Source organism: Echiichthys vipera (genome assembly GCF_963691815.1).
Source record: "Echiichthys vipera genome assembly, chromosome: 2".
NCBI lineage: Eukaryota > Metazoa > Chordata > Actinopteri > Perciformes > Trachinidae > Echiichthys > Echiichthys vipera.
Genome location: NC_139827.1, coordinates 9,450,599 through 9,463,749, shown reverse-complemented (window position 1 = coordinate 9,463,749; position 13,151 = coordinate 9,450,599). Strand labels below are relative to the sequence as shown.

At 38.1% G+C, this 13,151-nt stretch overlaps 1 protein-coding gene across 1 annotated transcript; it reads right to left on the bottom strand.

The window, feature by feature from the left end:
* Positions 1 to 1,070: 1,070 nt before the first annotated feature.
* On the bottom strand, positions 1,071 to 12,527 carry frg1 (FSHD region gene 1). Its single transcript, XM_083935797.1, has 9 exons — positions 12,394 to 12,527; positions 11,052 to 11,119; positions 9,900 to 10,022; positions 7,421 to 7,478; positions 6,943 to 7,057; positions 5,412 to 5,516; positions 5,129 to 5,220; positions 2,340 to 2,450; positions 1,071 to 1,235 (listed from the first exon to the last, which is right to left on the bottom strand). The coding sequence occupies exons 1-9, from the start codon at positions 12,450 to 12,452 to the stop codon at positions 1,199 to 1,201; spliced, it is 768 nt and encodes a 255-aa protein (XP_083791923.1). The 5' UTR covers positions 12,453 to 12,527; the 3' UTR covers positions 1,071 to 1,198.
* Positions 12,528 to 13,151: the final 624 nt, after the last annotated feature.

Sequence of the window (13,151 nt, the reverse complement as noted above, 5' to 3'; positions counted from 1 at the left end):
GGTTCAAGTCAAATAACATGTTTTATGCTCAAATAGGTCATGTGATCCAATATTTCACAAAACAAATCTGAGAATAGAATAAGGATTTGTGTAGCAGACTTTTATTTGCACCCCATTATTGTACAGTGTAGGGAAAAAGCCTGGCATGTGAGCCTCCTGTTATCTTGGCAAGGGCACTGTTGCTGCTTCTGGGGCCTAACGTCACCCAAGACGACTGAATGGTTAAAGAAATAGAAACGACCCAGAGTGTTTTTCCCCCTATCCCAGGAGTAATAAGCCGGTGGAGCCAGACCATACTCCAGCGTTGACGCAGTGCTGTGGAGGTCTGGCTAGGTAAAACTAATCATCCCACAAGCCCTCAGATTTATCTTGTGACCCTTGGAGGAGGCCGGACCTCTGGGTTGTCACCAAAGCCACCAAACTGTATATAAAGTATTAACAATCTAAAAATATAATATAGTGTAACACATCAGTCTTCATATTGATCCTTTCAGTTGTTTTGCTGATAATGCTTTTGTACTTTTACTTCAACAGGAATTTAAACTAATTTAATCTTACTGCTCATTTCTGTCATACATAATTTATCTTATCTTATACATTTCCCCCACATTTAACTTATGTTTTCATTTACCGTTAATTTCATTTTACCTGTATATAAGAGTTTATTGCTTATTTTTATACTTTCTGCATTTATTTAGCTAAGAGTTTATTGGTTTTCCTATACTGTATTTTTTATTATACCTCCTCATGTTTTTGTGAGCTGCTGGAAACTCAATTTCCTTGTGGGAGTTCATCCCAAAGGGATCAATAAAGAGAAGTCTAAGTGTCTCAGTCTAAACAGTCTTGTATATTTATTAGTGTATCACTTGTTAAGTTTTTTGTACTGCTTCCCAAACTGATACAGAAACATGGGACATCCTGTAAACCAGATTTAACTAAATAAATAAAGCTAAATAAACCTGGTGGTTAATTATTTACACAGCTCAGGCCTTTGGGGTCTTCTCAAGTCTACACGTAAATGTCACCATTAAAATAAACTCAACTGCTAAAACATACACAGACAAACAAAACTGATTTGACCACGGTATTTTATTCAAAATATAGTTACAAAAACAAACAAAAAAAATACATTATTTGTCAGATCAAATGGCCAAATCTTTAAAATCAATTAAAGACAGACATTTACGAAGACAAGTCTTCACTTGCAGTACCTGTCTGCTTTCATTTTGCTTCTCCTGTAACGACAAGAAAGAAATTACATTCAGTGTTACAGTATGTCTTAGCAATCAATCTTTTTTCTGTTGTTATGAATTCAATGTCAATGCCCCAAAATCTGATTATCTGAATTGAAAATATGTTACAAACATTTTTTTCTTTTTCCCCATATAAATATATTTTACTGTATTGTTTTATATAACTGATAATTGGATGTTAATACCTTTCAAAGTCAGTAGATATGTAGCTTTGTTTAGCACAATTTATGTTGCTTGGTGTGAGATATGACAGCGTCTTTTCTGCTAGGATGATTCCCAATCTGTTACAGTGACAGCAGGAGGCGACCTGCACTACCTGTCTGTGCGCTCGCATATGATGCAAACACACTGAAAAATAAGGCTGGTCCCATTGCAGCGTGAGCGTTATGCTTTTATATCACATTTTTGTCTGGATCTACACAAATCTCTCTAATATATCAATGTAGGAAGGTGTATTTAGTGTCTTAGTGTCTTAAGTGTCTTAAACATTTACAGTAGCAGCAATATAATTTAGCAATGTTTAATAACATCTTGTCTTGAGAAGCTGGAAAAGTTGTAGCTTAACATTTAAACTGTAACTACTTCTACTTTTTCTACTACCCTTTGACTGTACGTTTTAAGTATCTCTTTAAAACATTGGAACCTTTTTCAAAAGCAGCTATTTATTTTAAAATGTAGTCCTTCTATATTTTCCATGAACAAACAATAAATAAATATTTCAGTGAACTGAAAGTCAATAACAACATTGCGGTTCCTCTGTACTTTCACATGTTGTGGAAGGAGGTTTTAATGTGTTTGTATTTAATAGTGAAACAGCCTTTTGTGGCCTTGTATTGCACTGAGCGCTTTAATGGTTTTTAAATTTAGAACAAATTGAATACTGTGCTTGAAAACAAGGACTTGGATAGAATTAAAGAATAACATAAAGCCGCAAATTCCTTGTTGCCAACTGCATTTTCACATGAAGGAACAATTAAGCGACAGTGAAAAGAGAAAACTTTGGGTTACTTAACGTAACCTCGGTTCTTTGATAACAGAGTGAGGTGTTTCATGTTTGAGAATAAATATCTAATGAGCTTTCCACACCTGTCAAGCAAAGATTCGTGGAACTTCCCGTCTGTTCTGGCTTTCTTTAGCGTGGTGGAGTCTTCCTCGTTAACCCTGAGCCGACGATCTTGAAAACTCTGAAACTTCTTCCTGTAATTCACACAGCAACATAGTTCAGACAATTACAGAAGGATGTGCAAAGGCAAATGACTCACCGCCCCGTTACTGACATTACTGACATTTTCACAACATCCTCTTTTGAGAACTGACACTGAGGCTCTAAGAAGCAAACTCTTTGAGAAAGAAAATCTGAAACAATAAGCCCAAGTATTAATTAAAGCAGAATATGTGAATGTTGACAGTGGCAGCTAAATGTCCCTGAGCCGACAAACCGCCACAAATCAACATATACTGTAAGAAGTGGAATTTGCTTATGAGGGAGGAATATCCTTTTTATTAATTAGGATTTCAGCTTGAATTTTTACATGCATGCAAATAAGCTCTGCCAGAAGTTTAGTAAGATACCACTGCACTGCCACTACCACTTTATCCTCCTCCTTCTGTCAGTTAGGGATGGGAATCGATAACTGGTTCTAGTTGAGAACCGGTAACAAATTGGAGTCGGAACCATATCAATGCTGCTGTGTTTTCATCAGCCTGACAGCTGCACATTGCAAACAAATAACCAAAAACTCATGCGTCTACACTGCTAAAACTTGCAGGAGGAGTCATGGCAGAGACGAAGAAGTGCTCCAAAGTGTTATAAAACCTAAATAAAACAATAAAGCTGTACAAATATTCTCTCATTTCATCTAAATTATGTCACGACTCTGAGATAATGAAAGTCATAAAAGTGGCGATGCTGAAAACCTGTCCAGGACGACTTTTCCACACCAAAAAAATGATCAGGAATCAACAAGGGAACACATAAAGAACCTTAACGATAATCAGAACCAACACAGGAATGGGTATCAATCAATATATTCCCATCCCTTCTGTCAGTGTCTTCATGGACATTTCCCTTTTTAAACGTGCATCTTAAAAGAATCTGTTATCTTAATGTGTTCAAACACAAACCCCAACGGTGCGATAAACCATGGCATCGAGTCAGAAACTTTGTTGATATTTAGTCTCTTTGCACTGCCTGTGCTTTATGATTTCCAGGCTGCACTCCATCCTGAAAGGCATTTTAGACACTAAACACTACATCAAGACACAGGCTCAAGGGCAGCCATTATCAACATGTCAACATGATGAGTCCATTTCCCCAGCATTCATCTAAAACGAATAATAGAGCTGGAACCCAAGCCAAAGCATGCCAGGCAAAAAACAGCTTCAGACATATTGCCTGGAACTTAATAGGCTACAGACGGGCCGTATAAAACACTTGCAGCATTGGAAGCTCAAATGCCCACTGCCTCATCCCACTCTACAGCAGACCATCAATTGCATCTTTAAAGGCACGGCCTGATGAGGCGGTAGCTCAAAGGCGTGCTCTCGCATCCAGTGATTTTGTTGTCAAAACCCTGTCTGTGCAGGCCGACAAAAGACAAAGATAATGGGAAGGAAATCACCTTCAATTCCCCTCGATCAGAATAAAGTGATTTAGGACTCATTTCAGAGGAGGCTGAAAGGTGTACAACTACACAAGTTGTTGTAAAACTCAAGTATAATTACTGACAAAAGCTTGAAAGCAAATACGAATTAAAACTCGCTTCCATGGTTTATAACAGAAAAAAACAAGAAAGGCAAGAGATACTTTTACTTATTTACTAAAGATCATTTTCAATGTACGTTATGTGCAGGGACACACACCATTTCAAAAAATCATCTAAAAAGCTAGATGGATTCTTTATGAGGCATTATAGTTAAATAATGAGGTTTCATTAAGTATAAGCCTGTGACCAAAATTATTTTCCTGTCATGTGATAACACACATAAACCATCTCCAAAAGTCTCCATGACAACGGAACAGCTCATCTTGTGATAGTGGGTGAATTAACAGAAAACACAAGAGGGACCAGAAAAATACACTGAAGAATCCAACACAGATTATTTATCTCTCTGTTATTATTGTTTGTATATGTGTTTGTTTATGTATGTATGCAGCATTGTGTGTGATGGCATGACTGCTAACACATGTAGACTGGAGAGCAGCAAGGGCACGAGTTTGTCATTGTGGCATTTTAATGCATGACAATAAAGTCTAGGAATAAACGATATGTTGTTAAACTTGTAATTGTTATTGACAATCTGAGTAGAGAGGATTATACTCTGGTAATTAATGAGGCTGTGTTGTACTGTGGACCGTTGTCATTGTGCATTATACTATGGGGTTTAAGCTTGTGACCCCTTAAAATGAGGCTATGTTTTGCCTTTATATTTTAGAGGCCTTAACAGGAAAGGCTGAAAAAATTAGAGTGAATTTGTGTAGCAGAAATATTTTTTTTATGATTTTCTATCTAGTTACTCATCTCACGAACCACTTAGATCTGTCTTGCGGACGTAGTGTTTCTAACATTTTTAATATAGTATTCAGGGCTGTTGCACTGGATTGCATTTGTAATGGAGCGGGGGCGTCACTCTGTATTTAACATGCATGTAAAACAGCAGCCACATCCTCCCACCTCCCTAATTTGAAAGTTTTTGGGTGAATTGATTCTTAAATGTCACATTAAATGTCGCACAAAATGGTCTACTGAACCTGACAGACAATGGTAGACAGGCACTTTGAGCGAGAAGCCAACGTGGATTGCCTTTAGTTGTTATTGATTGGGCTGCTTGTGTATTAAATCCCAACAAAGTTATACACAGTGGAGGTTACGTACACATAATTGACCTCGCAGGACTTCACGTTGCCCCTGTCCTCTTCTGCAATGTCATCTTTATGCTTGACCTCTCGTTCCACACTCGATCTGATCTGCTCGTGATTCAGAAAAAAAAAAATAAACAGAAAGAGGGAGAAGTTTTGCATTAAATTTCAATACCTTGAACCCCCTTGAAGTGAGGTCACACCTTCCATCTCAACAGTCAGGACCCCACAGAGATTGCACGCTTAAAATAAAAAGGATTAACATGCAACCTTGTGGAAGAACACAATTTACACATCACCTTCACCATCTCGCCCTCCCCTGCTGTCTTGCTTTTGGCTACGATGTCCCCACTGTCGCTGTAGGAGATGAAACAGCTATTTGCTGCCAGGAGAGCCATTTTGCCCTGAGGCATAACAGAAAACAGAGGAGGAGGCAGTAGATTAGACAGAATTGCAGTGGGATTGGTTGTTGTGACAGGCATGAAAGGTTTCCTGATTTTTGATGTAAAAGAGTCTCAAGGTTGTGCCAGGAAGGTTGTTTATAGGTTCAACAAAGCATCAAGGCGAGCAGTGCGCTACGGTGATAAGGTAGACGCATTCTGCATAATGAATTAGCTGTTCGTGACTACAGCTAAGTGTTATCTGTCATGGGCGAAATTCCAATCAGGCATGAGGCGAGCCGTGAAAGGCAGGGCGCAGCGCGGAAAAAATGTGTCCCTTTTAACATGGTGGGCCCATTTGCAAAAAACAAAAACAAAAAACAAACTCTTAATTATTTAAAATACTGATTGTTGCTCATATGGGCGTTAAGATTAACTCATTTTTTTTATTACATTTCAATGTTATAATCAGCGTGTAGTTCTTATTACATTATCTACTGTATGCAATATTTATTCCAGCATCCTCTGCACTGTAATGCAGTCTTGCACTATTTGTACCTACCGCCGAAACTAATGACTATTTTAATTATCGATCAATCTGCAAATTATTTTCTCGATTGCCTTGTTGATAAAATGTTAGAAAAAATGACAAATGTCTAACCCACCATAACCCATTCAAATGTGTTGTTTTATTCGACTAACAGTACGAACCCCAAATTACTTCTATTATACAGTTTGTTATCATATACGACAAACAAAAATATTAAAAAGTCACTGATTTAAGAAGCTGGAACCAGTGAAATGTAATTTTTTTCTTGAAAAAATGACTGAAGTGGTTACTTCGAACCAATCACTTTCCTGTTGGTCTGGCTTACTGGATGTACAGCGCAGGTGGGGACGTGGCTCTCGTGCCAAATGTCAGACCCTGTCTACTGTCTTCCTTGTTTTCTCTATCGCTTCTGTTTTGTAAGAACGATGTTGCTGCACCCAGGGCTGTGCGCCACCTGAGTTTAAAGAAATACCCACAGCTTTTCCCCCCTATACTATACTAGAACCATAATGCATCTCTAGAGTATAGAGTCTTATTTTGTTGTTTAACTGATGTTTCCAAATTAAGAGAACCAACATTTCTATCCATATATTGTTTCACACGGAGAGTCATGCCATAAAGACTATACTATACTAGTTTCCTGTCAAGTCTTTCTACTGTCCCAGACTGTAATCAAGGCTTAAATCTACCATGGATCAACAGAAGTGATTCAGGATTGACTGCAATAGTTGTCACAAGATGGGCCTAAGGAAATAAAGTGTTGTGTCAGATGGAAAAATAACTTAACTCCAGTGTCACCCTCTGTTTGAGACCTCCCTCTTCTTTATTCCAATTTAACTGCTAGTCAACAGGGTTAACATGTGCACCAAGATTAGAAGAATCTTCACACGATCCACTCACCTCCTCGAAGACTGTTTCCCATTGTTCCCTGGAGCCAATGGCATCAGAGCGACCCACTACCAAACCCTCAGAGTTGATACCCAGGTACTTGCCATATCCAGTCTTCAGGGCTAACCTGCGACAGCAAAAATAGCCGCGTGAAATTCTACGATGAGTTTACTGAAGAGGACTTTCCAATGTCTCCAAAAGACAGAACATAAAAAAAGCAAATTTACGGGGAAAGCCGATGTTATTTCTATGGCTTTCCATAATATTTTGTCTTCATAGGAGGAAAGATTTAACAATAATAGTAGAGTGTTAATCTGAGATCCACAACTGAAGAAAATAGCTCCAGAATTGGCATCACCTCCAAAGGGAGATAATAAATTGTACATTGAGACAATATAAAAGGTCCCTGCAAAGGCAGAGTAATAAATCTGCCGGAGAAGGATTATCTGTTGATGCAAATATAAGGTTCAGTTTGTCTGTGTGCACTCACCTTGTGTCTGAGACCTTGATGGCAGTAAACTGTTCTGGAGGGTCAGGCCCTTCATCATCTGAAACACATAAAGCAATTTTGAGGTTGTTGGTATTGCTTTTCAAATGACTGCATACTGGTTCATATACACAGTTTTTCATCTGTTTAGATTTGTCATTAATAAAATAATAAAACAAAACAATGTTGCAGCAGGCCCACAGCCAAACAAAAAATATCCTGTGATGCAAGATGCCTGACCCGTAACCAAATTTGGGATTTTGTAGTTGAGACAAAAAAAGCCATTGCCATACAAAAACAATAATTTAGTGTTTAATTCATTCATGTGTAACGATTATGTGCCATTATCAAAATGTGCATAATTTCTTCCCACGGCAAGTTTTTACTTGAGACCGGCTTCATGTTTTAGTAATGGATTTCCCGTGATTAATAATGCAAACCTTCTGGCTACGTACTGCTGTGTTGATCTGGGTCCGTTTCACCACCGCTGAGACATTCGGAATAAGATACGGAAGCAACTGTTGTGTTGCATCTAAATGTTTTATTTTATACTGAGGTCTCCTGGGTTCCTTGTGATTTCATAAAAGTGGCCTGCCTGTGATTCGTTTACCTCCTGACCTTTACGATAAATCAAAGTTTCACGCGATTTGCAGTGCGTCATACAGGCATCAGGTCAAGGGAGAGAAGAGCTTGTGTGACATTGACGAAGAAAGCATTAATAGAGGTAAATTGTGACACAAGCTGCTACTTCAAAAGGCTGATTATCTTTGGAAAATGTCGGGCGCTGACCCTCTGTGCTGGCTAAAAGAACATTAGTATGTTTCCTGTGACCTGCAGGTGAATGTGAGCACTCTTTTGTCTTCTAAATCGCTATCATCCACAGTGTGGCGCCCTGACAGAAAATCCAGTAAAGAGGAGAAAATCTCTAATCTCTCTTTCTATACTGCTAGCTCACACCCTCTTTCATCTCCTAGAAATGAGCTTATGTGCATGCAGAGGATGAGGACCCACTAAGGGAATTGGGATGTTTCAATCTCTCAAGCCGTTTTTACTGGTTCTCACAAAACGTGTGCTGAATTAATTGTTAGTGGTGTCTCTTTTCGGGGAGACTGTTTCAATGAGCTCCCTCAGAATTGCCTGGAGGCATAAGTGAGTGAAAACTCAGAGTTATCTCTGCCCTTACCCTCAACTCAACCCCTGTTCAGCCTTTTCAGTCTGGTGTCTGGATTTAGTTCTTAAATACTTACTGCTTTGTGGACTGAAGGCAAACCCCCGCCATTCCCCCCCAACGCCTGGAGCCTACAGGAAACGCAACCTCAAAATTGAGTTTAAAGTTTGTACAAGTGAGCAGATGTAGAATTTGCATGTTCATCTAAAATGCAGACAAAACGAAATGCAGAACCGTTTATATTCTACATGGTGCTATTTTTGAATTAAAATCCTGCTTTGCTTTCTCCCAGGTTAAGTCCCACTCTTTTCTTCTGAGCTATATAGATTTAGCATTCAGGGTGATGCATAAAATAATTAACAATACGGCAGTTCTATGCAAAACTGCATACAAATTAATCACATTGACAGTTCAGTCCGATGCAATTAAATGTGTTCCTTCTGATGGATAACTTCAAACTGGGGCTGCAACTATCATTTTCATTATTAATTAAAGTGCCAATTGTTTTCTAAACTATAAAATGTCACCAGTAAAAAATACTCAGAGACATTCAGCTGAATATTTTAAATGACAAAGAAAAGCATAAAATCCTCACATTTGAGAAGCTGGGGTTACAAAAGGTTTGTTATTTTTCATTGAGAAATTACAAAAACAGTGAATTATCAGAATAGTAGTTGCTGATTAATCCTCTCGACTCTCTTGCCCCTCGAAAATTGAAGCTATTCTTCACACATTGATATGGCGAGACATATGGTCGCAGTCTGGAGCCCTGTGTGTGCTTCAAGATTCTGAAGACAAGTAGAAAGAGGCTGAGTCACCAATCAAAGATGGCGGTAGCTTTTGGGGTATGACACATGCACAGTAAAATCTGGTCATAGAACTTAAATCATTGAAAGAGAACCAAGCAGCTCCAGTTCCGCTGCGCATGTGTCATACCCCCAATGCACCGACATCTTTGATTGGTGTCCTTGCCTCTTGCCATAGCCTTGCCATAGACCAGTCTACATGATTGAAACACACAAATGACCCGATTGAACAAGAAAACGGCGACAGTCACAGAAAAGTGACAAGTTTAGCCAGACATGTCTCTGTGCCCTGCTTAGATGGACGGCACAGCGCTGCAGTGTTTCAGTGTTTACACAAGGTAATATATGACTGGCTGTCGGACTTCCTCTGCTCAGAACAACAATGAATTTTCAGCCATTATACACACATTCGCATATTCGAATGGTTGAACAATCGGTTCCAGCTCTACTGCTGTATGACTGAATGGCTACTCAGAGATTCTGAAGTCACTCCACTGTATCTTCTTACCTTTGTGTGGTGCACCGAGTGTGAAGAGCCCACTATCCAGGGCATGGATGTATGCGTTGTTCTGCATCTCTATGGCAACCGTTCCAGCGATTTCCCCGAAGCTGCTGACAGACCACCAACCAGCTAGTGAGCAGAAAAGTCAATATCACAAGGTGTAATAATAACACATGGCACCACTGTGTGTTTTAAAGCCAAAGCAGCCTGAAGGTGCAGTGTCCACTCAGAGGAACATTTATGGACTAAACTTTAGTTTCACGACTACCCTGCACCGACACTTCATACTGCACCATCATCACATCTGTGCCTCCTATTTATACTATGTATAATTACTGCTGAGGTCACTTTAGCCATTATTTATATTATCTACAGCATTATGTATATTTATGTATTCATATATTCACAACTGCTCTTTGTTCCATTGCACTATTGATCCTGCCACAAATAGTTTTCATTATTTATTTATAGCATCAACATTCTCATAGATTTTTAATTCAGTTGTACAGTACTAATTTTTGTATCTAATTGTCATCCATAACAACTATTAGACTAGTGTTGACTTAACCACCATTTACCCTAACCCTTAATAGCCTTACAAATATACAATGATCCTAATATAATACTGTAGTCTACAACTACATCCCAGGTGTTTTTGATGCTGTGCACATCAATTATGTTTTTTAAACCAGATTCAAGGTTCATGTTTTTACGAGTTACACAAAATACTGACTATAGGCCTTTTCAAAAACACTATAAATGTGTCCTTTCCTGTTGCCTTGAATGTAAATGGCATCAGCTGACGGGAAGTTAACAAGGACCGAGGCTGTTGCCTAGCAATGGAATTACAGTGAAAAGGTCTATATCAATAATCTTGTGTGCGAAGATAAACATTAAATGTATGTGGTCATAAAAAGTTCTGATTGGACCACGAACATTAACATTGGCTCCTCCAAAATGAGAGATATTTCCATACACATGCTGTTCTTCTCAAGCTCATTTTCTCCCGTCAGTTTAAGAGTATAAAACAGAATTTCTGTCACCCTAATAGTCTCAGTACATGCAACAAAAATATTTACTTCTTAATGGAAAGATTAACAGGATCAAAAAAGTCTTTGGTTGGCTATTACAATTTAGAAATACAGTAGACACAAATACCAATGACATCCGGCTTTTCTTCTTCATCTCCTGCTTTTCTCTTCTTATCTTTATTCTTCCTCTTTTTCCTGTGAAGATATATGCCTTCATTAGAAATTAATTTGCTAAATGTTTAATAAGACAGACATTACATTAAACCCCAAATTATACTTGGCAACAAAGTAATGGCTGAGAAACTCACTACAGTCACCGAACTGTGGAAAAGACTGACGAAATATAATATAGAAGATTAAACCAGAGCATTGTGAGAAACTAGTGATGTCCTGTGGGTGCATTTGTGCTAAAGTCATTCAAAGAAAGGACCTCTACACTTCCTATTCATTTCTAAATCCTAAAACCCCCAAAAACATTGTTTAAATGTGTCTCTTCTGACACAATAGTTACTGTTTTCTTATTTTGCTCACAGGTTTTTTCCCCCTCACAAAGTGAAAAAATGCCCTGGTTATTTAAAATAAACATGCTAGTGCAGCAGTGGTATAGCCACAGTGGATATTCTATCAAATTATGAATAAAAAATAACAATATTTCAGAATAAATTAATTAGTTATAATTTGTTCTCTAATTTTGATCTTCAGTGTGTATATACAGTGCAGTGGGTGGATATGTGTGTGTGTATATATATTAGAAAATATAATAATTAAATCAAAATAATTTGGTGTGCACCTGGAAATAGGTGTGAATTGTATAGATAATACTAAGCAGTGGAAAAAGTGGTGGGAATTAAAATCCCAACGTTAAGATTTGGCTTCCTTCTCCTTTTTGGACACATTGGATTCAATTATCTATAAAAAAAAAATGTGTATGACAGTTTATACTTTTTTGTAATGTTGTGTCACACTTGGGTTTTCTTTTATTTATTAATTTGTTCGAAATAAAGAATAATATTTTATGTATTTTAACGCACCTCAAACACTGTCTGATCCCAAGCTGGGAAATTGCAGTGTAACAGCAGCATTACACACAGATACACCAAATAGGTAATATTAAAATACAATTTAAAAGATACCTACAAAATAAAATGTATAAATAAGCGGGCTAATTGTAGTGCAAATGTAAACATATAATATTATGTTACCTTAACACATCCGCTGACGATAAAACTTAAGGTTTAAGATCTGCGGGAGCCTTTGTCACCATGGTGATGATTAACGTTAAACGTTTAAGAGCGCTAACCAGTAACCTAGTAACACTAACGGTTGTTTTCGCATAGCTAACGTTTTAGCCTCTGCTAATTTAAGCATAGGTTAGCTACAGGAACCGGGTAAGTGAGTGGACAATAATAACACACATGGTAGCTAATAGCAGCGATAAGTGGTACTTACTAAGTAAAATAAACACTTACCCTTTGTTCTGACCTTTCAAAACCAGTTTGGTGGATTTTACTCGAGAATATTCAGCCATTGCTCTACCGGGCTAGTGGTTAGCAGCACGGCTACACACACTGGGCAAGTTGCAGTTGTGTTTCCAGGTTCAGTACATACAACAACAAGTACGGCAGCCGCGGAGGCACATTCAAAGTTCATTCAAGCTCATTCAATCATTCAGTCTGTTGTTGGTTGTGCACAGCGCTGTGGGGTGGCTATGTGTATGTACGTTTATGTAGGCTTATTAAGTGCCTATAGAAAGTAATGACACGCTATTAAAATAGTCACTTTTTTGTTTACTTTTTTTTCTCTACACATTTTGCCTTACAACACTCAAGTGAATTTTTTTCTTCTTCAAAATTTCTGAAAATGAATTAGAAAAAATTAAAAACTAGAATAGCAGGGTTAGACAAAGTGATGAGTCCCCAGATATAATACTTTATTGAGGCACCTTTTGCTTTAATTACATCCATCGGTCTGCTTGGATTTGCCTCTACCAGCTTGGTGCACCTAGATTGTGAAATATTTCTCCAGTCTTCCCGCAGAACTGTTCGAGTTCATTCAAATTCTGTGATGAGCGGGGATGGACTGCACTCTTCAAGTATATCTACAGATGTTTTGTAGGATTTAGGTCACGGCTCTGACTAGGCCACTCTAGGACATTCACCTTCATGTTCTTTAGTCACTGAGTTGTTTTTATGGCAGTGTGTTTTGGGTCGTTGTCATGCTGGAAGGT